The sequence below is a fragment of the Notothenia rossii genome (assembly GCF_949606895.1).
Source record: "Notothenia rossii genome assembly, chromosome: 11".
Taxonomy (NCBI): Eukaryota; Metazoa; Chordata; class Actinopteri; order Perciformes; family Nototheniidae; genus Notothenia; species Notothenia rossii.
Window position 1 is genome coordinate 22132411 of NC_136910.1, and position 26103 is coordinate 22158513.

The window sequence follows — 26103 nt, forward strand, 5'->3', positions numbered from 1 at the left end:
AAAGCCTTTGTGATTGTAGTGTTTACGTCCACTCCTCTGTGGCTCAGTGGAAGAAGTGTCTCCATTCTATAAAGCTGAAGGACTCTGTGCTCGGCATAGTGTGAGTACATTGAAATTAAAGATACACATATGTATGACATTTCACTGTTTACAAAATAGTGACCGCTGTTTCTTCTCTCTCTCAGGCATGTGAAAGGGCGTGTACTGGTGGGTCTCTCTGATGGCACCTTAGCCATTTTCCACAGAGGAGTAGGTAAGAGAACACGCACTACTTTGAAATAAACAAGTAATATCAACCCCATCAACTCTGTAAATATAACCATGGCTTCCTTGGTGTGTGGCAGATGGGCAGTGGGATCTGACCAACTACCATCTGTTGGACCTGGGGAGACCCCACCACTCCATCCGCTGCATGACTGTAGTGCACGACAAGGTGTGGTGCGGCTTCAGGAACAAGATCCATGTAGTGCAGCCCCAAGCCATGAAGATAGAGGTACAATTACACCTATCCCTCACTCATTTATTCCTAGATTATTTTGGTCTGTTGTTTCTGCTTTTGTGTTCATGAGTTAAAACGGGAAGACATTTTTTGAAGGACAATCTTTCAAATGTTCTTGAAAGCTTCGTAATCTGTGTAACGGAAGGAAAAACAAATATTGAGAATAAAATATGAGAAAATAAAGATTTGGCAGGATAACTGATGGTGCACTTCAGCCTCTTGTGGCTGAAATGTTTATTACAACAACAATGACCTAGACCAGGGGTTCCCAAACCTTTTCTGTCAGGGCCCCCCCTTTGGAGAAAAAAATAAGTCGGGGCCCCCCCAACACAAATAGTCAGGCTCAGTGGCGGCGCCAGATATTTATTTTGGGGTGGTGCGGGGTAGCTTGACGTTTCATAGAGGGTGCTCAAACATTTAGGGTTTCCCATGAATGTACCGGGCGCTACAGGGGAAATTTCTACTGCAACAATCCCCACGCAAATACACAATGTGACAGTTACAATGAAGGCTTGAGGCATATAGGTGTAAGCAAGGGTAAAGTGCTATTTTTATAGGTGGTGTGTGGACCTCACATAGGGGGATCTGGGGGCAAGCTCCCCCGGTAAGATTTATTTTTAAATATTGAAGTTAAAAGCATCAATCTGGTGCACTTTGAGAGCAAAAAAAAGAGATCTATGGATACATCTCTCAACACCCATATGAAACAGAACTGTAAACAGATTTACTTTTTCTCTATGGATATTTTACAAATCACCCTTTTAGTAGTATTTCATACCTGTTTTTCATTTATTCTCTTATTTCTTTATAACTATGATGATCATATAAACGTGTGCCTCGGAAATAATTGTTTACATTAATGGTGACCAAAACATTTGAGATCCACTGAGATAACTTAGACTAAAGTTAACTATCTAAACACTCAGAGAGTCCTTTAGTTCACTGAGCCTCTCAGTCTGACAGGAGAGGACTCTCCTCCACTTTGTTGTTGAAAAAACTCTTTATATCCGTTAGCGTAGCTCGCTAAGACCAGAAGCTAGCAACTACGATCTCCGGTACCGGTACGCTCTCTCGCTCGCGCACGCACACAAAATGGCTCGTTCCACACACACACAGAGAGCTTTAATGACACACAAAGATCCAGACGTAATAGTACTGTATCATATTATTTTCAAATCAATAATTTTACAAATTATGATTTTTTTTTTCAATCCTTTTTTTTTTTTAATAACCATTTTTCCTCCTGGTCTCTCGAGCCCCCCCTGTCATGCCTCTGCGACCCCCAGGGGGGGCGCGCCTCACACACACTGGGAACCACTGACCTAGACAAATAAGTGACAATCTTGACATAATAAAATACTTGACAAAGCTTCTTTTTTTTTTTTCAATCTGGTTCACAGATGAACAGTTTTTAAGCAGTTTAAAACATGTAATTCAGGCAAAAGCTTTTATGTTTTGAAATAATAAACACAGGAGAAAAATGTTTTTACAACATATTTAGTTTTCTCCCTTGCCTTTTAGGGCTTCGATTTGTACCACTAAAAACTAAATATGATCCACAAATTCTCTTTTCACACATCAATAGTGCCTTGTAATTTCCTTAACTTTGGCCTTGAGTCATGAAATCCTTCTTTCAGTCTTCTTTATTTGGATATTTTTTGTCCCTTTCAGAAATCGTTTGACGCCCACCCCCGTAAGGACAGCCAGGTGCGTCAGCTGGCCTGGGACGGGGACGGGATCTGGGTGTCCATCAGACTGGACTCCACCCTCAGGCTGTTCCACGCCCACACCTTCCAGCACCTCCAGGACGTGGACATCGAGCCCTACGTCAGCAAGATGCTGGGTCAGTGCACTCTTTAGAACAACAACACTTCCTCCATAAAACACGAAGGACCTGTCAATCAGCTCAAATGTTGTGTTGTTTTTTTTCTTTCTCAGGCACGGGGAAACTAGGCTTCTCATTCGTGAGGATCACAGCTCTCATGGTGTCCTCTAACCGTCTGTGGATCGGAACTGGAAACGGAGTCATCATCTCCATCCCTCTGACTGACAGTGGGTTCAGGAATTAGATCGACATCTTATTTATTTAGTTAAAATATTAAGATGTATTTATACTCTGCTGCCTTTGCAGTGTGTTTGCAGTCCCTCATTAACACTATAACTCCACATCCGGTACACTTAATGTCTTGTTGGGGTTCTAGTATCAGCTAGTCTGGTTATTAACAATTATGAATAGTATGTAATTCTGATACAATATGATAACTGGCACTGCAGTTAATTAGGTGCATTAGGTAAAAGTAACATTTAACTTAATTAATAATGATCAAAATAATAATTATAGTTATATATTTACGTATCGATAACTGAGTATAACAAGTTGTTGAGTTTTCTGACATTAAAGGCCTGTGTAGTAACTTTATATCTTGAACACATTTAGTTTGGCTCTTAATGACCTTCCATTGGCAGGCAACAAGGCGACCAAGGCAGCAGGGAACCAGCCAGGCAGTGTGGTGTACAGCGACGACAGCGGAGACAAAGTGACGGCCGGGACCTTTGTTCCGTACTGCTCCATGGCTCAGGCCCAGCTCTGTTTCCATGGTCACAGAGACGCTGTCAAGTTCTTCACCGCGGTCCCAGGTGAACACTCCAGCCTCTTCACTTTTTCTGTTCAAATGAGTCTGTTCTATGACTATTCAACTAACTCATGTATTTATTCTGCATATTCCCATATGTAGTTTCACCAAACACTCAGGTCCTACCAAAACTATCATTTGTTGGGATATTCAATCTTTTTAGTAAAATAAAATACATTAGATAGATGGATAGGTACTTTATTGATCCCAAATTGGGAAATTATTTATTAATAGATATTCCAAAAATGGTTACTTAATACTAGTAGGTATGTTACATTCCACTCTCTGTATTGGTGTCTGTGACAGCTGCATCATTGTTTAACCCTAAAAAGTACAACAAAAAATAATCTTGATCTTTGGCTTCAACTGCCAAAAGGGGTCCTTCAATTTGAGGTAATTCGTCTGGAAAAACACTTTGGTGTTTAGGACTTTGTGGGAACCCTTGAAACTGTTTAATAGTCCGACTTGGTTTGTCATATTATTGAATTCAGATGAAAAACTAGAGTCCGTGAGCTGAGATCTCTCACAGCATACAGAGCAGATGGTAAGCACCAGATAAACACAATCTGGACTGAGTGGTGATATTTACAGTGTGTGTCTCCGTGCTCCCAGGTCATGCAGATCCATCTGCTTCCTGCGGGGGGGAGGCAGCGGGGGAGAAGACGACAGATGCCGCGGCTCAGGAAGGAACCAAGTCCATGTTGGTGATGAGCGGGGGAGAGGGCTACATCGACTTCAGGATGGGTGAGTGTGCTACATGTAGAGGATAAAACCCCCGATGTCATCACAGGAGATTTAGAGAATGTCCTGTCTCTCTGTTCGTCTTCAGGTGATGAGGATGTTGAGGGGGAGGAGGGGGAGCAGCCGCCCATGAAGCTGCACCCCTCCCAGGCTAAAGCTGAGCGCAGCCACCTCATCGTGTGGCAGATCCTGGACAACGAAGACTGACCCCTGAAGCCTGATTTGCCTTTTAACCCAAACTCGCTGCCATGGAGGCGTTCAGGGGGACGACCCCCCCCTCTTCTGACACGAGTTTAATCAGCACTTTTTCTTCCTGAACAATAACAGTCAAACAAGCAGAGACTGCTCTGAGAGCTGCTCCGTGAACACATTCACACAAACTGCATGTTATTGTTTTAACCATGATTTATTTTTCTTTTAATCTAATATTTTATAAACTTGAATCTGTAATTATGCCTCTGCCTCTTATAATATTAATTGAGGTAAAGCTGTATTTGGATACAGAACTATTTGTTTTGTATTTGCTCCTCAAATACAACCATTTCCCCCCGCCTTACATGTTCAGGTTCCCTTCCCTCTGTTCAGTCTGTGTGCTCATGCTGGACCCGGCATGATGCTAAATCATTGGGTCAAACATTACAATAATCACATGGAGAAAATCATTAGAGATTCTTCATGAATCCAAAATCATATTTTATGTTCATTTGAATCCTTTGAGAACTTGGCTTTTGATTGTATGCAAGACAAAGTGGATTGATTGCCAGGTGTTTCTAGGTCAGGATTTGTTTTAGTCGGCAACACTTCAGCTTTAAGTATCTATTTGAGCAGAACATGGCCTTGTGTTTATCCTAATATTCAAGATGTTATAGTGGTGGACCCATTTCAATCCAACATTACATTCCAGTCACAGAGCAAAGCCTCAGATATTCTGAAAAGTCAACCAGCAAAGTTTTGATACAGAGGGTTTCTCAGACATCCCTATCACTCATCAGGCCATCTCAATGAACAAATGCTCCATCTCTGCTTTGTATTGTCATGTAGCAGCTGCATGGCTATGTGGGCCTACTATCTGAATAACTATCGGATGGAATGTATTGCATGCCTCCCTCAGGATGAGTTGCAATAACCTTGGAGTTCCTCTGATTTAGCATAAGCTCTACATTTTATATATTCAATAACTTAGTTTATGACAAAATACATGTTTTTCATGCTATTTACTGTAACAATAATGATCCGCTAAACTAGGACGGCTAACATTACATTTTCAGAGTATGCATGTTAGCATGCTGACATTAGCATTTAGCTCAAAGCACCACTGTGCCTAAGAAGTACAGCTTCACATAGCTGCTAGCATATCTTTACAGATTTGAAGGACGAGCCACAGGAATTCTTTTGTAGGCAATGATCTTCTTAGCTCTCTGACTCGAGTGTTATGATATATCAGAGATACTAACTGGAGGCTCAGTAACTGAGTGTGACTGTTTTGGTTGCAATGCTTACACATGTGTAGACTTCAGACTTGTATTTAATCCCGTATTACATGAGGATGCTGTCGGTCCTCTGCTCTGTTTAACCATCAGCTCCAGCTAGTAGACACTTTAATAATATTCCTTAGGTATCAAGAGTGGAAAGGACTAGGTAACCAAGCTTTTCAAGTGTGATAAAGTATTTATTTTTTCTTGAAAGAATGTTGCGCTTGCTACCAAAGGAAATTAAAGATGAATAGTTTGCTGAAACAGTCTAACATTGAGCAGTTTGAGTCTGCCTCCATGTAGATAACATTTTATAACAGGAATCCTGGTGAATAGATATATTTTTAGACTTTCATATGGGGAAATTAATATTTTTAGGGTGTGAACAACGAGAATGTGCTGGATCTGATACAAGCAGCCACACTAAGGATTACATAACCCGCCTTCTAATCCTTATTTCCACATTTAGAGGTCAGAATTTGTTATTTATTTAGTTTTTTGGTGCTGCTCTGCCCCCTTTTGTGCAAATATATATGTTAATCTGACATTCTAAGCAAGATCCTAAACTGATGACTTATCTCTCCTAATGATTTATTTTCTTCTAGACGGTCCTCTCTCTTGAGTACAGTCCACAAAATGTTCACTTGGTTGTCATATGAAACTGTATTTCTGGCCTCTGTACCAGGACACTGCACTGGTATGTTTTGTCCTCTTTGGTGTGTGTGTGTGTGTGTGTGTGTGTGTGTGTGTGTGTGTGTGTGTGTGTGTGTGTGTGTGTGTGTGTGTGTGTGTGTGTGTGTGTGTGTGTGTGTGTGTGTGTGTGTGTGTGTGTGTGTGTGTGTGTGTGTGTGTGTGTGTGTGTGTGTGTGTGTGTGTGTGTGTGTGTGTGTGTGTGTGTGTGTGTGTGTGTGTGTGTGTGTGTGTGTGTGTGTGTGTGTGTGTGTGTGTGTGATGTTATTGCAGTTTAGCCATTTCAGTATTTATTTACAATGATTGAGCCTTTGCAATTCTGAATGTATCTTTGTACATTGAACATGAATATATATTATGATATATGTATAAAACATTGAAATGGCTTGGATGCTGTTGAAATGAATTTGTTTTCTACGGGGTAACCCTACTCAGCTATGCACTATGTCTGTGAGGGGTTTTGCTTCAGGCCTGTTTTGTATGTTTTAAGTAAAAACCCTGCAGCCTGTCCACAGAAACTATCAGCTTTCAACTAATGCAGGAAATAAACTGGTCCATGAGCGAGAAGCTTCATCCCACCTCGGCATGATGGATCAGGTCGGCCATCCCTCTCCTGCTAGTGTCGCTAACATGGAGGAAATCAATGTTAGCAGGACGCTCAATCTTCTACAGCATATCTAGCCTTATTCTTAACAGTCAATAAAAGCAATTTTTCTGGGCATGTTTTGTCAGCCTGTAATGTTTTGTTTTTCTTAAAGGGGCCTATTATGCTTGTGGGGCTTTCCTGTAGTGTGTTAACTTATATAGGACTTTGGGCATGTTTTTCGTCTGCAAAGGCTAAAATCCCAAAGTTCCCTCCAGAGAGAGTTTCTAGTCTTCTTAAGATTTCGAGCTAAAGTTTGACTGCAGCACCATAGTAATCCATGCAAATAACTAAGCGATCTCTGAACAACCAAAGGCAAAAACCATTCATAAAACTTAAAAGTCACCTATTATGCAAAATCCACTTTTTCATCCCCTCTGTGTAACGAGATTCTGAAAGTTTCAGGAAAAAAGGCCCCATCTCTTTTTGTCCTGATCCATTTATATACAAACCTGTCTGAAAATGAGCTGATCAGATTTTGGAGACTTTGTGATGTCACATTGTTTTTTGGGTTGTGCAACCATTAGCCAATAACCCCCCTCCCCCCACCTTATCACCTGACGATCCTCCTAGCAGCTCATTAGCATTTAAAGCCACAGACACTGAAGCACTTTTGAAACTGCTGAAACTGAGGGATGCTACAATGCATGATCTCTGGTATTTCTGCCAAACTCTTCAGAGGGGGCACTTCAGGTACACTGGGGGTGTCAAGGAAGGATGCTCCAGAGCCACTATTTCAAGGATGCTACGTCATCGAGTCCCACCGAAGGACTGTTCCAATGTCCAGCATACTTAGAATTCTACCGAGGCCGGCGTATTTCGTAGCGGGATATTTCGAGGTTGCACATGTGGAGACTCCGCGGTCTTATAATCCCCATAATGCTTTGCGCACGGACCAATTTCCAAATCTTTGGCGGAAATCGCGCTCCATTTAAGGCGGGGCCTCGCATATGACGCACACCTGTTAGCCTGTTCAACAATTCTTCGTTTTCCGAGGCTAGGAAGGATTCTTGCCTCACTTCTGAAGCAAGTGACTCGGAAGACATGTGGTACCAAGCAAGCGTCCTCAACATTGAGAAACACCCTGTCTTTTTAGGTAAAAACAACATTACTGACAAATGTCAGTAAAGTCAAGCCATTAAAAATACACAACCAACTTTCTCTAGAAAAACTCTAATTATGAATTATTGTTTCTCCAAAGAAGTTAATGTTTTATATAGAACATTTATATTTTAAAACCTAAAAAAAGAACATTTGATCAAATAGTCTGTATCTCTAATAAAAAATTTAGAAAATATCGACATCATTCTTAACAGGAACTCATGGTCACATCCACTTTAAGAACCTACTCACAGTTCCTAACCAACACACGGTGGCGTTGTTCCTCCACTCTGTACAACTGTTTTCCAGTGACTTTATTGGAAGGGCAGAGGCACTCCTCCCCTGCCTGTGATTGGTCCACCACTGTTCTATTCGAGGCCTTGGTTTCAGCGCTCAATGAGGCTGAACTGGTGCTTAGCAGACTGAGGGACAGAGAGGCTGTAATCTGTTCGCAGGCTCAGCACACACCTGGCTGTCATGGATCACAGGCAGAGAGGAGCAGGTTAGGAGCTCCACAGAACAGCATGTCAACTAGCAACAACAAACATGGCTTCATACTTCCTGTTTTACTGACCTGATGATAAACATTAGTTGTATTGAAAGGTTAAGACTTCACCAAGTACTGTCTGTTACACTGCTATATCTAATGTAAGCTTTTAAAAAACTTTTTAAAGAGGATATTTGCAAGTTTGGCCACCCGCTCTAAAGAAACGAGCTGTGATTTCACATCTACTACTGACTGCATACTGTACGATGTAAATGAACAGTCTTTAGTCATAAAAAGAAAGAGGAAGCTATTTAAAAACAGCACAAAGAATAATTTGACATAACCGAAGAAATTAAAAGCTGGTCAAAATATGGGGTGCCCATGACGTAACCACTTCACATTCTATTTAAAGGGGGCCTTATTATGCTAATGTTAATATTTGTACTTTGTGCCTCTACTGTGACATGTTTCCATGCTTTGATAAACTGCTTAGAGACGTCCCGCCCCTTAGCAGATAAGTCCAATGTAAGTCCAATATCATTGCAGATTTGCTGTAAGCTAGTTAGCTAACCTAGTAATATTGGAAGGAGTCATGCGATCATATTGTCAAAATAAGCCAATAAAAAGTATACTTCAGGTAACTTTCAGTTTTTGGCCAACTTTATAATCCCCCAACGGCAACGACATCTGGTTCCAGCTGTGTGAATCACTTTTTCGTGTTCCCGTTTCCGTGGTGTTTTCGAGGTTCTTGCAGCAGTGTTTTTATATTTGCAGCATTTTTTTTTAGTAAAGCGACACATGTTTTGTCAAGTTGGTGAAGATGTTTCTTCATTTGCATGTGTTTGTGACATTTCGTGTTTTTATATTTGAATCATTTTTTAAAGTGCAGCACGTTTCTCCTCAAAGAAATGTTATGAACCTTTGTGTTTGCACCTGTCGGCCACCGTACATTTACATTCACAATAACCTATATATTCACTACAGGAAAGGGAAAACCCCAAAAAACATCATAGGGCCTCATTGAACAAAAATCTGGCCTTGTCATTCAAATTGCATCTTTAAGATGTATTTAAACTCAGCATCCATTTTGCAAACATTATAAAATCTAGGGTTGCTACTAGTGGCCATGGTTTCTGAATTTTCCACCTCACATAATTAATAACTCCATCAAATTCTGTTTATTGAAGGTTGGGAACATGGAATATATTCCTGCGTAGTATCATGTTACAGTCTGCTCTGCCATTATGTAAGGTAGCCAGATGGTAGCTGCAGGGTTGTGTGTGTGTGGGGGGGAGTTAACCAGGTCCCACCCCAACCATAACCTTGTGTTCCTGTCGTGGCAACTGCTGCCCAAGATGTTTGATCTTGTATAATTCACAACAGGTCATACGGGTGTGATGAGGCAGAGGCTGACTTTGCATAATACCATATTTTTTACCAGCAGAAGGCAAACGCAGAAATCAAAATGGAATAGAAATCTGCTGAGGTGTATCTGTTCAGCATGACTCGGAACAACACACCTCTGGAGTGTGTGTTTACGTGGCCTGTGTGTGTGTCTCATGGCTCTCGTCTGCTCTGTCATCTCAGCTGGCACGACAAAGTCTTCCCCGGTGCAGGATAAACACACATCTGGAGTCCCCTCACACACACACACCGTCTATTTCTGTCCCCTCATCTTCTCTTATCCCACCCCTCTTTGTCATCCCTTTTCCTAACATGATATAAGGACTCCCTTCTCTTTATTTGACAGTCATCTCTGACACCAAAAGGCTTTTTCTTTCTCGCTTTGTGTTTGTGACTCTTAGATCTCCTAGAACTGAGATGACAGTGTGTGTGAAGCTTTTAGGAAAACTCCAGCATCAGCACACTACTTTGCCTTCATTAACCTCTAATATCAAACAAATTATTCAAAATGATGTCTGAGTGCAAATTCTCTCCACTTCCTGTCACCCTGACACTATGATCTGCTCATTGGGGCGACACACACAATTGTGCAAATACATAAAGTGATACTGATCATATAAAACACATTTTTCTTTTAGCCGCCAAGAGCCCGAGCCCAAGACAAACGAGAGAACCTCCCCCATTATGTTGGTAATATTTAAAATATAGTATTTCCATCCTTTTTATTTAAGTGTTCATTTTGCTAATGTTAGACCACATACATCATAGCAAAATATCAAATATCAATGAATACAACAATGAATTTTCAAAACTATTTCACTTTGAACAACTAGTAACATACATCTGGCACTTTCAAAAATGCATATTTTCTGATGACAACATTTTTTTAAGTTTGAAGTTTTGGTTTTATGTATTGGATTGCTTCCTTGTTGAGGACTCGATAGGAATATTACACGTTTACCTCTATATGTCTTTAGATTTGTTTCTGTTTGAAGTATGACTTTTTGGTTTGGATAAGTTCCTCATATAACCCAACTTCTAAAGACCCTTAGCATCACTTTAAAACCAGTGTGTAAGATGTCAAATTATTTGGATATAAATCAAAGACTTTAATAGAAGTGCATTGGGTAGCCATTTACTGAATTAACAGTAATGTCCCACTGGGGAAACACAGGAGAAAAGAGGACTTCATACCTATCCTCACTTGCCGGTACTTCTTTGCCACAGAGGCAGTTCCAGGGAGAGTTTGGAGCCGGAGCACAAATGAAACAATTTGTTGTGTTTCCACTGCAGAGGATCCGGCTTAGGGCCCAAAATGTATGTTCAACTTGAATCCCAACACCTTTAGCCGCCAGGACAAAGAGCTAAGGGCATTCAACATTTCTTGGGGTGGTGGACGAAGAGAAAGTTGTTAAAGAAGTTGTACTTGCAAATGAAAGAGGTTATGTTCATTTTCAGTTTATTCTGGGACATGTCTCCATGCTTTAATGTTCAAAAAGCTCTTTATTTTTCTCATACTGCCTGTGCTGCAGCACCTCTTTTCACCCTCTGTCCGAAGCCAGAGCCCAGTCTGCCTTGATTGGTTAGCTGGCCGACTCTAGTGTGATTGGTCAACCGCTTAGAGATGTCCCGCCCCTCAGCCTATCACATACAATGTGTTGGAGCGATAGTCCAATAGAAGCGTGAGTGTTACATAGTGATGTCACTATGTTACAGAAGTAAGCAAAGGGGGACTTGGGGAACAACAGGAGGACTCTTAAATAAGTATAAAAGTAAAATGAGATCAGCTCCGATACAGTTTACCATGTTGTAATGTGAGGAAATTTGCCCTGGTGTTTCTAGGAAAAGCAACGTTAACAGGACCTGGAGCACCTTTCGGACTTTAACCAAGAAAAAGCAAACGGATTCTTAGGAAGTTTAACCAACTTGGAACACACACTAGCCAGTTTGGAAGAAGACTGTTACTCATCTTCCATCAAGTGGCAAAGCAGTATGGGTATGATGACCACCAGGCAAAGACTATGAGTGTTGTCAACCATGGACCAATTTTTGGGGTTGAACTGCTAAGTGGCCTTCTTAACCCCCTGCTGCCTGCACAGAGGAGGTGATGGGGACTATATGTGTGTCTTTGGGGGAGGGGGGGTCCTCCTTCTGTCTTCTGATCCCCTGACTGGTGCCATGCACACTGTCAGGATGAATGAGTCTTAACATTTGCTCCATTCACTGCCCTCACTGCTGCTCTTCTGCCAGCCCGTCTGCCCATCTCTCTCTCAATCATCCTCTTTTTCCTTCTTTCAAAAAGTAAAAAAGATTTAGCTTAACATTGTGAGGCCTGTAGATGATTTGGGATTGGTTTTGTGTTAACGTCATTTGAAGCGAGCTGATGCGTTGAACAGACAGGAACAAAGGTGGGAGAGAAAAAGAGGTGTATTTTAGGAAGCAAAGCTAGAGGGGGAGATGAGTCACTCAAACACACTGCACTCACTGGGGTCACACACACACACACACACACACACACACACACACCTCGTGCATCTGCCCATGTCCCTTTCATAAGCAAACTGGAGCGTCTCCCACTCTTGTCCTTCATTTTCAGCCATATTAAACCATGAATATCACCTCAGGGACAATTTTTGGCTTTGAGTTATGTAAACACACTCAGAGGGCAGGCACAATCATCCCTCTATGTTCTTCTTTAAATCTCCGTCTGACAGCAGCATCACGTCACATGTCTGCCCTCGCGAGGAAGCCGTCGAGTTATGGCGTTAGATGTTCTGAACACTGCGGGTCCTCGGGCGGGCGCTAATGTAACCGCTCGTTTGAACCATACACTGGTTTGAACCCTGGAAGCCAGCCACTTTGCCCTCTATCCTCCAGCCCACCACTTCAACTTCCTGTGACCTTGTTGAGTCTCCTTCAGTGGGTCAGAGAATGTTGTGGTAGATATTGGATCAATCAGCCAGAGGATCTATATAGTACACAGTGTTTCCCCTAGGTTTACTGCCTTGGCAGGGTGCTGCTCGAAAACAAATGTCGGGGCGCCCACATTTTTGTTATCCTCTGGAGCAGAGAGGAGCTGTGAATTATTGTTATCGATATCGTACAGTAACAAATGTATTTGGACATTAAAAAGTAATACAGTACAGTGTTACACTATACTGTATTACTTTAATTTAAACTGTATTCCCTTCTTATCATGTTGTCTACACTTCTTCCTTTCATTGATACATTTAAATCACCTGACTACAGCATATAACATACCTGCTGCAACCCTGTGCTGCTGCTGCTTCTCTCTGCCTCATCCTCTATTGCTGGAGGCAGCTCCACCTCATCTGATCTCTGATATGAAAGCAATCGTGTTATGATCATATTGAGCTATTGGTGTTAGTGTAACATTAAACAAGCAGTCTACTTGTCATACATTGCTGACGATACATTTTAAGTGGCAATTTGTTGAGTCACTGCCGCTAAATGCCGGTAGCATCAAGCTAGCAAGTCCTGCATTAGCCTCACATCAACAGGTGTAGACAGAACATCCAATTATCCTGAGCTAATTTACTGAATAAACCAACTCACATCTCAATACTGTAGTTCAAAACCGGGTTACCTGCTCCATCTGTGAGCTATTTTTAGAATGCGCACGCTACGTTCGTTGTCGCGTTCGCGCGCGTCCACCTGGGCAGGCTGTGTGTGTCCTTCTCCCGTGACGATAACGGCTTGCGGTTAAAAAATAATAATAAACGAATTTGAAACTTGGGGGGGGACACAAACGGGCAGACAGCAGAGCTCGTGCCAATAAAGCAGATTTGTTTGACTTTTTTACACTTTGTTGTTCTCCTCCTTTCCTCCGCTCTTGTCTCTGATTGTGAGCGCGAGTGTGTGCATTCGTGTGTGTGTGTGTGTGTGTGTGAGCCCCGCCCTTCAGAAACAGAGCGGAGGGAGAATGTGAATACGCAAAGCAGTGTACACTGAAACATGAACACATTGGATAAATAACATGGCGTTTAGTTTATTTAATAAAAGAGCACATGTTCAATGGGAAAAGTGACCGTAGATAGATGATTTCAGTTGAAATTTGGTGCTATATATATATTTTTTTTTAAATAAAAAACAAAATAAAAACAGCTTGAATTTCAGGCAGGGCGCGGGGCTCCGTTGGCAGGGCGCAGCGCCCCGCCAAGACAATGGTAGGGGAAACACTGGTACAGTTGTGACGGCTGTCGCCTTGCCTTCTGCATTAACCGGCCTGTGAGCATTCTGTGTGTGTACAGTGTGTGTGTGTATATGACTGCCTTTAGGTACTATGGTTACCGTGTTGATCTGACGTTGTTTAGTTACTCCCACCGGAAGAGGTCTGGACGACGCTTGATGACGCGGGATGACACTACTTAAGCTGAGACGCTGCTGTCATTCGGGGCGCTGGATTTGTGCCAGGCGCCTCGCTACTCTACTCTCCAAATGTTTGTGTATGTTCTGTGACTTGTGACGGCGTTGCATTTGTGCTAGACACCTCACTATTTTCGCCTTAAGTGCTCATGTTGTTCTGTGATTGTGATCATCTGTGGCCTCCTTTTGTTTACTTGTATTATACCGAGACAGCTCCTTGTTTAAAGAGCCGATATTTGAGGTTATTATTAAAATAAACCTCTTACCAAGAACATCTGGTTTCGTGTTGCTTCCCTTTTACCCTAAACGAGCTGGGGACGTAACAACAGTGAAACCTCAGGACTTGACCCACTGCTGAACCCCTCCCCCTAGTTCGATTTTATCAACACAGCAGGCATGTCAGGTTGAATTTGTCCACGTCAAAGCAGTGAGTATGAGGCTGTCTGACTGTAAACAATGAGAAGGGCATGGTAGAGAAACCCCTCCACCAGGCTGGCTTAACCAGAACCCCCAGTTGCTCCCAGAGGCGTATCCTCCTCAGACAAATAGCAAAGGTATATTCAGCTTATACAATTCTGAATCTTCATCCCTCGATAAACAATGCGTTCCGTGATTCATATGGTTTAATGTCTTATGCTTCTTTTGCTTACCAAAGGAACTGCATTCTAAGCCTGTTTAATGTATTGGTCAATACTGCGTGGACTACAAACAGAAAACAGTATGCTTTCAATACCAAAAAGTCCTGTTGCCTATACAGATGTTGCATTCATATGCAGAATATGTTTATGGATTAGGGTAGACAAAGCATCAGTACCGGTAACTAGGCGGTGGGGCTGTCAATTATCAGCTGACTACATCATTTCATATGAAAACTCCCCGTGAACCTTTTTTTAATCACACCCAAGTCATCTCAAAGGACATTACATTACATTTAGCTGATGCTTTTATCCAAAGTGACTTACAATAAGTGCATTCGACCAAGAGGATACAAACTTGAAGAAAACAGAATCATATAAGTACATCAGGTTTCATAGAGCCAAAACATTTCAAGTGCTACTCAACTGGCTTTAGATAAGCCAGTCCTTTATTAGTATATAAGTGCTTTGTTAGTAATTGTATTGCTCGAAGTGGAGTCGAAAGAGATGAGTTTTCAGTCTGCGCCGGAAGATGTGTAAGCTTTCTGCTGTCCTGATTTCAATGGGGAGCTCATTCCACCATTTTGGAGCCAGGATAGCAAACCCACGTGTTTTTGCTGATGGGATCTTGGGTCCCCCTCGCAGCGAGGGTGCAGCGAGGGTGCAGCGAGCCGTTTGGCTGATGCAGAGCGGAGTGCACACGCTGGGGTGTACAGTTTAACCATGTCCTGGATGTAGGAAGGGCCACATCCATTCGCAGCATTGTCTTGAAGTGGATTCTAGAAGTTACCGGAAGCCAGTGAAGGGAGCGGAGGAGCGGCGTGGTGTGGAGAATTTAGGAAGGTTGAAGACCAGATGAGCCGCTGCATTCTGGATGAGCTGCAGAGGTCGGATGGCACATGCAGGTAGACCAGCCAGGAGGGAGTTGCAGTAGTCTAGGCGTGAGATGACGAGAGCCTGGACCAGAAGTTGCGTGTCTTTCTGGGTCAGGAGGGGACCTATCCTCCTGATGTTGTAAAGAGGGTATCTGCAGCAGCGGCTTGTAGCAGCGATGTTTGCAGTGAAGGACAGTTTGTTATCTAGGGTCACACCCAGATTCCTTGCAGTCTGAGTCGGGGAAACAACAGAGGGGCCGATGTTGATTGTTAGGTCAAGAGTTGGACAATCTTTTCCCGGAAGAAAAAGCAGTTCAGTCTTGTCAAGGTTGAGCTTGAGGTGGTGAGCAAACATCCACTGAGAGATGTCAGCTAGACAAGCAGAGATGCGTGCGAGGACCTGGGTCTCTGAGCGGGGAAAAGACAGAATTGATTGTGTGTCGTCAGCGTAGCAATGGTATGAAAAACCATGCGGGCTAATGACTGATCCGAGCGAGTTTGTGTACAGAGAGAAGAGGAGGGGACCAAGAAAAGAGCCCTGAGGGACCCCTGTAGTTAATTGACAAGGGTCGGACTCGGACCCTCTCCAAGTTACCCTGTACAACAACCCTGTTTACTCTGATGCGGTCTTTGAGGTATGAGGTGAGGAGGGAAAGTGGCGTACACCAGTTTCTACGCAATGTTTGCGATTTATAAAATACTAACTTGACGGGAAAACGTGTGGTCCTCCGCGCAAACCCCATGCGTATGCACTAAGCACAAAAATGGGAGAGACGAGAAACTGCGACACCGTTGGCAGAAGGAAGAATGTAGAGAAATATGTGGAAATAATACCATAAATAAAATGTTACCTCTCATTTATCATATATGAAGAATTCATTTTTCAAACATTGATCAAAGCCAATCTTAAAATGATTTAACAAACGCCTGTTTGAGACTCCTCAGTGCACACAAAAACATAAATTGGAGAAATAAATAAATACGGATATGTTATTTAAAACCACCTCGAATATGTTGTGTTAATGTTATGAAATGTTTTCTCATAAATGATGCGGTAAGCAGGAGGACAGAATTACGTCTAAACTGACGCCGTTTTGCATTTCTATAGGTTGTATACGAGCATGGTTTTATATACTAACACGTTTAATCATGTTTTATGCCGTTTGCTAAGACTTGATAAGTCGCTCATAAAACACAGGAGGTATGGAAACTAAGAACACCATATGTGGTAAATTGTACAGCTAATATAATGCAACACATTAGTTGTATTTCCTTTAACTGGTGGATATAGAGTTGCTGCAGAGACGATGCGCACTGCTGATCGACAGCTGGGACACAAACCACCAACTACGAAAACATAATTCAGATCCAGTCGTCATGACTCCACTCCGGAGGGATTCCCCGATTATTTCTTAGAGTTTATCATCAAGGGGGTGTCTCCTTTCCCCGGTACAAACACACTGCCTGAGGAAGGCTATGTGTATTTTTTTTGTCATTAACCTTTTTTGGACCACTTATTTATTTATTTTGGTGATGATCCGACCTCCATGCTACTACTCTGGTTCAAACTGCATCCACCAAACAATATGATTTATCTCGACCTCTCCAAAATAACCAAAATCTGACACGGTGTGAGATGTCTTTTTTAGCTGTTCTGTCGTCATTTCCTGCTACCTTCTTCATAAAGTCAGTCAAAATGAATGAATGAATGGGCGTTTCTTTGACTATTTATAGGCAAATATGGGCGTTACGTGAAGCCCGCAAAAGCTGCACCGCGTTTCGAGTCGATTGTGATTTAATAAAGGGAAACCGGCGTAGGAACTGCTGTACGCACCTTCCTCACCGGTACGCAATGTTTGGTGAATCGGAAAATGTCGGAAAATGTCTGTACCTATTTTTTGGATTTCTACTACGTAAGCAACCTTCCCACGTGAATCCTACGCACGACGTTATAAATGAGGCCCCAGAAGTTAGAGAAGTGTTGATGAAATGGGTGAGAAACGGTAGAATATCAGGAGCGATAGTCTGAAGGAGGATTAAAGGGATAGGGTCCAGAGGACAGGTGGTAGGGCGGGCAGAAGTAATGAGGGTAAGAACCTCACTTGGAGAGAGAGGGGAAAAGGAGGTTAGTGTGTGGGTGAAAGGTAGGTCTGGTGACCCAGCGGTGAGTAAAGGTGAGTCAGAAAAAGAAGAGCGAATATCATCAACCTTTTTTTCAAAGTAGTTAACGAAGGCGCTTGGAAGAAGGGAGGAGGGGGAAGGGGCTCTGGGGGGTTCGAGGAGGGTGGAGAAGATGGAAAATAGTTTTTGGGGATTGGAATAGGAAGAATGGATCTTATCTTGAAAGAAAGTGCTTTTTACCTGAGAGATCGAAGAAGAGAAAGAAGAGAGGAGAGCTTTCATTTCAAACATTTATTTAACCAGATTGGTCCATTGAGATCATAGATCTCTTTTTCAAGGGAGACCTGCAGCAAATAGCTTGATAGGTTAGGAGGTCGTCAGGGTGTTTGGATTTCCACCATTTCCGCTCATCTGACATAAATTAAAATGGACTACTTCCAAACCTACATGTGACCCAGGCCTGTGTACTTTGTCAAACAGAAGTTGTATTTATTTTGTAATTACCCTGTAGGTACTAAATGAGCTCTGTGAAATCAGCAATAGTGTAACAGCAACAGTTATTTTTCAAATCCAGTCTCAAGTTCAACAAAAATGCTATTTTGTGCTAAACATTTTCTGGATCTGGAGGATAAATCTTGTGGTACCAGATAAAGACATTAGAAAAGTTGTTTGAAATTAGTCTCTGTCTTCCATGTACTGTAGTCCAATGTAGAACTGTGTTGGAAACTTGATGCTCTTTAGATTGGCTGGCTGGAGGGAGCTGAGCACATACCTGAATCTGTAAATAATTAAGTGTAGGATGTCTAGGATGGTGAGATTATCCACGTGGAGTTCAGACAGCTCCAGAACGTTCACTTGTATGTTTGCCTGCTGAGTCACACTGATGCCTTACTTAACTGTTTTGGGCAGTGGGCCAATCACAAACTGGGCCCCCAGTTTGCTGAGGGCTGCTGACTGTAAGCCTCTCATTACATTAAATGTTACATGTTAGACGCTTTTATCCAAAGCGACTTACATACTCAATACTGTGGGCAATCCCCACAGGAGCAATTTGGAAGTGTCTCAGGGACACAACGACATGCTGAATGCAGTGGGGTTTGAACCTGTGCTCCCCTGATCCCAACACAAACGCCAGTGTTGGGCAAGTTACTTCCAAAATGTAATATATTACATATTACTTATTACTCTCTTTTGAAAGTAATAAGTTACATTACAATATTACTGTCTCTGAAATGTAATGAGTTACACTACTTTAGTTACTTTTTAGTTACTTTCACCAAAATAACCACAAAAGAATAGCTAGGTATTTTAAATGCTAAAATGTAGTTTAGTGCAGCTCATTATGCATCCAGTGAAGGGCAATGTGGTATAGCATATCAACTGTGTAGGCCCTTAAGGCTACTAACAACTTGTATTACAGGGCTTAGTTGAATACTCGATTCTGATTGTAAATACTTAACATGTGACACGTTGTTAATACAGCAGTACAGACCGCTGTCAAGGACTATAATGAAGGTTAACATATTGTAAATCAAGGCAAATATTATTCAAACCATGCTCACTACATCATCACCTTGGTCCCATCATATACGCTGGGAAGAGAATATTTACTGTGCTTGAAAACTGGTATCACATCATCACGTGAGGTTGACTTTGTGACCTGGAGAACATTTCAGCTGCAACATCAGCTCGTTGATAATAAGCTTGGGATATGAGATATTTTTGTAGCCATTCGTGGTGAAGGCATCTGTGCTATTGTATGCATTATTTTTGACCCAACATTTCTACAGGCATGTCAGAATATGGTACTATTTTCACATGAATATTCTAGCCATTGTCTATTTTTATACCACAAGCTGCAAAATGACCACCTTACCCCACTGTACAGGCGTGTAGTTGTTTAGATATACCTGGCACCTGCGGGCCGCAGGGGGCGGCGTAGTTTCGGGCGACGAAGACTGATGCTCCGGGGCTGGCGAGTCAGGCGGGAGTAAGCTAGTGTCCACAACGGAGGGTAACGTGATGTCCGCATCTGACCTGTTGCTACTGTCTGCAGTAGATGCAGTGTTGCTGGCGTTTAGTGATGGTTGCTTTAACCATTTTCGTATAAATGATTATCCACAGATCAGATGTGTGTCACTGCTGTGGAAGCACTTTGGAAATGATGCACGCGCAGCGGAGCAGGTCACGCGCACCTGACACAATTTGTTGTTTGTATTTTTCGCTACGTTCTCTTTTTTGAATGGTTGCATAACGTTCAACTTCCCCGAAGATCTCGACGCGAAGCCTGAAGGGTAAACACCAGGTTTACTAATCTACCCGCACAATTTGTCCGGTGTCGGAATGTCTCGCTATGTTAGTACATTCTTAAAAAACAAAACACCATTTAATTTCGGGTTAAAATGTGTTGTAACTGCGTTACTGAGAATTGTAACGGGTAATATATTACCCACATTTCATTAGTAATGCGTTACATTACTTCGTTACAGCAAAAAGTAATATATTACTGTAACTTCGTTACTTTTGTAACGCGTTACACCCAACACTGACAAACGCACAACCCACTGCGCCAAAGCTGGGGAACAATAGTCTTGCAAGGGGGGGGGGAAGAAAGGAGAAGAAAGGGGGAAGAAGGGGGAAGAAGAAAAAAGAGGGAGAAAGAGAGGGAAAAGAGGAAAAAAACGATTCTCTTGCCTCCTGTTCCCCTTCTGTAGCATGTAAAAGTCTTTATATACAGAAGTACTTTAATAAAGACCAACAACGTATGCGTTTGTTGACTAATAACACTTGTGTTATGCAGTTAACTATTAACACATTTCTATTAAATATTATATATTTCTAATAAATATTAAGTAAAACGTATCTACTTCTTTCAAGTTTATTACATACAATTATTATTATTTTCTTTATCAGGGATAGTTTTGAAGTACCCAATATGGACCTGCTCATGGTTTGTGTGCTGTGGATAAATAATTAAGTGTAACCATTACATTTAATATGAACTAAGAAGGTATTGGTGTTATGATGTATTTCTTTTAACAAAGAGAAAACCTATAGAAATTCTAAACATAGCACTCCACTCAATCATTGGACAGTCACATACTTGATAGAACCAAACCTTTATTTTAAAGTAGTTCAACTTAATAAAATGTAAAACAACCCATAAAAGTAAGAAAGGTGAAGTATAACAAAATAACACTCATGAGTTTTAACATAAAATAAACATTATCATAAACTTGATAAAATATATACATATCATATATATATAAATAAATATCAAACTATACACATAAATATGTGTCCAGTGTCCATGCCTCTGGTGGGGGGGGATATACATTTTGTTATGTCCTCCAACCATTGCTTCTTTGGCACAATGTAGTTCACTACTCCATGTACTGGCAGTGTCCAGTGTCTGCTGTCCCAAACCTCCCACACCTTCACACGTGTTGGGCAGTACTTTGCTGGTCAGTGTTTGGCTGTATGGAGCAGGAGCAGGAGCAGGAAAAGCAAAGAGAGGCTGGCATTCAGAGCCTGTGGAGCAGCGACAAGGACAGGAAACTGTGAGCTCACTGGTGTATATATCATGGAGCCCAAAGGTGGAGCAGGGAAGAGCTGCAACACCACATGAGGACCTGAGGGTGGATCAGGGAAGAGCTGCATCTCCACCTTTGGACCTGAGGGTGGAGCAGGGAACAGCTGCATCTCCATCTGAGGGCCAGAGGGTGGAGCAGGGAAGAGCTGCATCTCCATCTGAGGGCCAGAGGGTGGAGCAGGGAACAGCTGCATCTCCATCGGAGGGCCAGAGGGTGGAGCAGGGAAGAGCTGCATCTCCATCTGAGGGCCAGAGGGTGGAGCAGGGAAGAGCTGCATCTCCACCTTGCTTTGATGCTTTGTGATCTGGAATGTGACAACAGCGAAGTTGAGGCATTTATTAGAAATGATCTATAGCAATTAATGTTTCCAGATTTATAACCGAACACATTTATAATAAAAACTAGTTTTTAATGTTATTGTTTATAAGAGAGTTTAACAAACATGGAAATCAAATACACAGTCACGTTCTATTTGACCTTTTTGGTTGAGTCCATCTTTAAGATGGAACCAAATGTGGAGGTGATGCTGGCCTTGATATGGTCCATGTGGGAGAGGATATCCCTGCCGTACATGGACAGCACCCAAAGACTGCTTGGGAGGAGGCTGGGCTCTGGGGGCTCCTGGCAGACCACAGGGAGGAGGCTGGGCTCTGGGGGTAACTACTGGGGGTGTGATATATGCATGAGGCATTTCTTAATCTGAAACTATCATCATTATGTTTTAGTCTGGAGTGAGTCACTCAGTGTAAATCATTTGATTGATAATATTTTCACCAGTAAATTGTAAATGTTCAGTAATATACTTATCATTTGTGAATAATAAGTAATAGCTACATATGTTTCTATACTGTACCTTCTGACAGAGGTCACGTCACTTCCGTTTCCTTGGAGCGGGTTTATCCCTCCTGAAGGCCAAAGCCCGTCCATTCCGCATCTCCCATTTCTTTATGGCTTATAGGTTTAATGATCATCTAAACTTTAAGTAAAATAACAATGCAAGTGTTAGAGAGAACTACACTGCAAAGCGAACACCGCTGACACCATGTTAACCATTATTTATACAGGTTATCTACACATATAATCATGTAAACACACATCATGTTCATAAACTGTGAAGTTATCCTTTTACCCATAAATGATTGATGTATGTATATGGAATTACAATTAATGTAATGTTATATACAGTATATAGCTATCTTGAATATATATTCAACAATATACTGTATCCTTCATGGAGCATATAACACACTTTATCATATCATAGTGAGCAACGATCCCTTATCTCACATAAAGATATTTATATCATATAATATATGATATACTTTAGGTGTCTATATGAACAAATAAACTGATAAAATATAAACTCCTGAAACGCCACCAGTAACCAATAGGCATCTTAACCAAATCTGTAAAGTAACTAAAGGTAAGCTATTAAACACATAGTGGAGTAAAAGTGCACCATTTACCTCTGAATTTTAGTGGAGTAGAAGTACACAGTAGAAAAATATGGAAACACTCAAGTGAAGTACAAGTATCTCAAAATTCTACTCAGTACAGTACTTGAGTAAATGTTCTTAGTTACTTCCCACCTCTGTGTATGCAGTATATATGCTGTATGACTTCTGTACCACTGCTCACAGAAGTGCAGTTACTAATTACAACATGCCCATTCATACAAGAGTCGTTTAACAACTTATTTAAATTACTGTTGTCAATCGGATGTATAACACATGGCTGTTGACATTGATTAATATAATAACGTGTATTTAACCTAGACACGATAGCATTAGCAATGCTGGCTTGCTAACATTATGCAGACTGAAGTTGCCGACTGTATACAGTAATGTAAAAGTTGACGCCAAAACGACGGTTGTAAATATAGGTTTTATGACTGTAAACGGGAAAATAGAAATATGTAGTGTTGTTACTTACTCTGAATACCACTGATACGCCTCGCCACTGTCAACCAAAGCGTGAGGGGGGCGGGTTCGGAGAGAAGCCGTGCAGTTAGTGGCTCTGTCCATTGTGATGCCGTGACGTGATTGGCTCCGTCCATTGTAAACTCGCGTCGTTATTGGTTTAAGTCAAATCTCACAATGGACAGCGAGTATCATGATTGGGTGATAGATTGGAGTTTGACAGACGGACCTGCGCCAACTAGCGCCACCCTCCTCCCGCCTCTTATGAGCGTTTGTTGCTCCGACTCCTGTGCACTATACTGCCAAGTGTGTCAGGGACTGATTTAATGTTTCCCACACAGTAGCATTAAGTAACTCTACAGAGCCAAAATACATTTACACAGCAACATTCTTTTTACTTCCTTATTGCTATTTAGGGAATCAGGAGGCTATATGGTTCTGGAAACTTCAAAATATGGACATGGGTTTTTATTTATCTTTATTGATATGAATGAATTAAGTGAATAAACAATTACGTTTCATGTTAGTTCTTGACTTACTAAGGAAGATAATTAGCTATTACTCATTACATCCTAAAACAGAACTAAAAACTAGTAAAAATAAATAGTACTCAGAGAGTCAATTACCTCATTCACACCAACGGTGTTTCAGGGCCGGTTCGGAGCTGGAGCTTGAAAAGCACCGGGTTTTCCTGTTCACACCGCAGCGGAGCAGCCTCTTAGCTCCGGAATCCGGTTCATTTCGAGCACCAAAAAATTGTCCGGCCAGAGCAAAAGCACCACATACATCACGCTTACGTCGAGGCGGGGGCAGGGGCAGATCAACTCCTGAACAACAACAAAAAGCCGGCGTTTTATCCAGTTTGTACACAACGATGGAGAAACTTAACAAGCAGCAGTGGTCCACTGAAGAGACCAGATACCTACTGGGAATCTGGTCTTCTGAAGAGGTACAGAGGAAGCTGGAGCATTGGCCATTGTTGTTGTTGTTGTCGGTGTCAGCTGTGAGGGGTTTCCGCGCGCTATGACTTTATGAAGCAGGCACGCAAACGGTTACGTCATGAGGCAAACGATGATGCAATAACGCAGCACCAGTCGGACTCTGGGTGGTGGTAAAAGAGCCGGAGCTAAACCAAAGAACCGGTTCTGAACCTGAAAAGCTCTAGCACGGAGCTTGAACTGGAGTTGCGTTGGTGTGAATGAGGTAAAAGGTGGTGCAAGGCCAATGGTGCGTTCACTTACTCCTTGTATGTTCTGATTCCCAGAGTTTTATTTCCGACCTCGACATATTCATGAGCTTTAAGTTGTAGCAATTGTAATTTGGATTGATTTGTTGTATTACTCAGGGCGTTTGAATAACACATTGATAGCACTTTCCGAGGTGTTGTTCTGATTAAGGAACCGCTCACATGAAATTGCATAGCACAAATGCCCTTATCTCTCAAGGTAAACGCAATTTAAATATAATTTGAGTACCCGCCCATTATTCAGATACGTTCCCAAATTGAATTTGTTTTCCGTGACCCCTTCACACTTCATGTAGTTTCATGAAATCTGGCCCAGTAGCTTATGGGTCAGACAGACAAACCAAGCCAAAAACATAGGATCCTTGGCAGAGGTAATAATTATGAGGTAAAAGTAGTAGAAACATTTAGAGATACAGCTTTATGAATAGATTGCAATGTCTGGTGTATGTCCACAAACCAGAGAACACATGTACAGACTGACTGAGATGTTCATAACTCTTCACATTCATTTGCTTTGGGCGGCATTAAATCAGTCTGAAGGACCTTGGCTTGGAGACTGATGGGTCGCCGGTTAAAGTCCAGATTAAACCAAATATACAGATTGTGGACTGGTAGCTCCTTGAGCAAGGCGAACCCTGCAGCCTCTTCACTCTGTCATCTCTCCACAAGATAAGTGCGTTGATGACTGAAAATAAAACAGCTATGCTTCACTCTGTTAGAAGAGAACATAGGGAAAGTTGTTATGTATTACTTTTATTCCATAATAACTTTTAATAACCTTCTTGAAAGTTATGGTTATTTTTAATCCATCACAAATAGAGTGTCTACAGCCAGGAGCCAATGCTTTTCTCAACTATGACCCACATAAACACACTGAACTCAGCATTCTGAGCTATGCAATCACTGGCCCAGAGTTGAGAAAGTGTGCTATTGACCCAAGAGAGGGTCTTAATCACATTATGTATGTAAACTGCTGGAATGGAGAGCTCTGCTGACGGTTAAAGATACCATCTGTGATTTTTGAATCCCATTCACAGGTCCTGACTCTGAAGCTGAGGAAACGGGAGCCGCTGGCCTCAGGTTCACCGTGACCCAGATCTGTCTGCATGGTGCCTGGGCAGGGCTGAAGGAGAGGAGATTGACAGTTGACATTAGAGACTGGGTCAGAAGAGAGGAATGGGAGTTCAAATTCAGCTTAAGTCTCCTATGTAGTACTGTCTGGGCTGAGCAAGCATACTGTATACTGTACGAGCAATGTTAATGACTTCTTTCTTTTAAAAAGTGATCAGTTCAGTTTGTATTTTTTCAGCATGTATTTACTTTCTTAAACTCTCATAGATGAGTATACCAGTTTCCTCTCCCGAAAACGATCAGGAAGCCAGCTGTGGAGAACTTTTCCACCTGGAGGTTTGTAGGAGAGAGAACACAACTAAACCAGCTCAATGAAAAAGGACAAAAAGGCACAAAACAAGTCAAGGCATGTGTTAAATCCTTGTCATTATTTAGAGGGCATTCTTTTAAAGTTATTGCTAAGTGGTGAAAGCAGCTGCTGAAATGAAAGAAAGACTTCATTGACCAAAAGTATTACCTTTCATAACAGAAAACAGTGAACATAAATGGTCTTATTTAGACATTAAAAAAACTACAATTCCACATGG

At 41.9% G+C, this 26103-nt stretch overlaps 3 protein-coding genes across 10 annotated transcripts in view; 2 read left to right on the plus strand and 1 right to left on the minus strand.

Annotated features, from left to right (window-relative positions):
* The window catches only part of spag9b (sperm associated antigen 9b), a 48910-nt gene extending 42154 nt beyond the window's left edge, over positions 1 to 6756 (plus strand). For all 6 annotated transcript variants that reach the window (XM_079660070.1, XM_079660071.1, XM_079660069.1 and 3 more), the window contains 8 exons: positions 20 to 100; positions 186 to 253; positions 345 to 493; positions 2171 to 2342; positions 2438 to 2551; positions 2966 to 3136; positions 3745 to 3876; positions 3962 to 6756. In XM_079660070.1, the coding sequence (XP_079516196.1) occupies positions 20 to 100; positions 186 to 253; positions 345 to 493; positions 2171 to 2342; positions 2438 to 2551; positions 2966 to 3136; positions 3745 to 3876; positions 3962 to 4080 (1006 nt within the window). In that variant the 3' untranslated portion in view covers positions 4081 to 6756. The remainder of the gene's footprint in view (positions 1 to 19; positions 101 to 185; positions 254 to 344; positions 494 to 2170; positions 2343 to 2437; positions 2552 to 2965; positions 3137 to 3744; positions 3877 to 3961) is intronic.
* A 1439-nt stretch (positions 6757 to 8195) lies between these two features.
* The window catches only part of LOC307024417 (uncharacterized protein), a gene marked incomplete at its 3' end in the record, with an annotated part of 109447 nt that continues 91539 nt past the window's right edge, over positions 8196 to 26103 (plus strand). Inside the window, exon 1 of the mRNA XM_079658486.1 lies at positions 8196 to 8281. The remainder of the gene's footprint in view (positions 8282 to 26103) is intronic.
* Positions 20791 to 23328, minus strand: LOC307025898 (uncharacterized protein). Of its 3 annotated transcripts, none has more exons than XM_079660871.1 (4): positions 23213 to 23328; positions 22134 to 22256; positions 21758 to 21940; positions 20791 to 21584 (listed from the first exon to the last, which is right to left on the minus strand). In XM_079660871.1, exons 3-4 carry the CDS (start codon positions 21851 to 21853, stop codon positions 21153 to 21155), a joined length of 528 nt encoding a protein of 175 aa, XP_079516997.1. In that variant the 5' UTR covers positions 21854 to 21940; positions 22134 to 22256; positions 23213 to 23328; the 3' UTR covers positions 20791 to 21152. The 3 variants fall into 3 exon arrangements, 2 of the variants coding, with proteins under 2 accessions (XP_079516997.1, XP_079516996.1); XM_079660870.1 differs by having other exon boundaries at positions 21758 to 21943; XR_013804300.1 differs by lacking the exon at positions 21758 to 21940.

Bases quoted from the DNA above. Each gene is read 5' to 3' on its own strand.
- LOC307025898 (XM_079660871.1), bottom strand. From the start codon at position 21,853: ATGTACGGCAGGGATATCCTCTCCCACATGGACCATATCAAGGCCAGC. The intron at 21,585-21,757 runs GTCAAATAGAAC...GTCACATTCCAG, and splicing joins AGATGGACTCAACCAAAAAG to ATCACAAAGCATCAAAGCAA.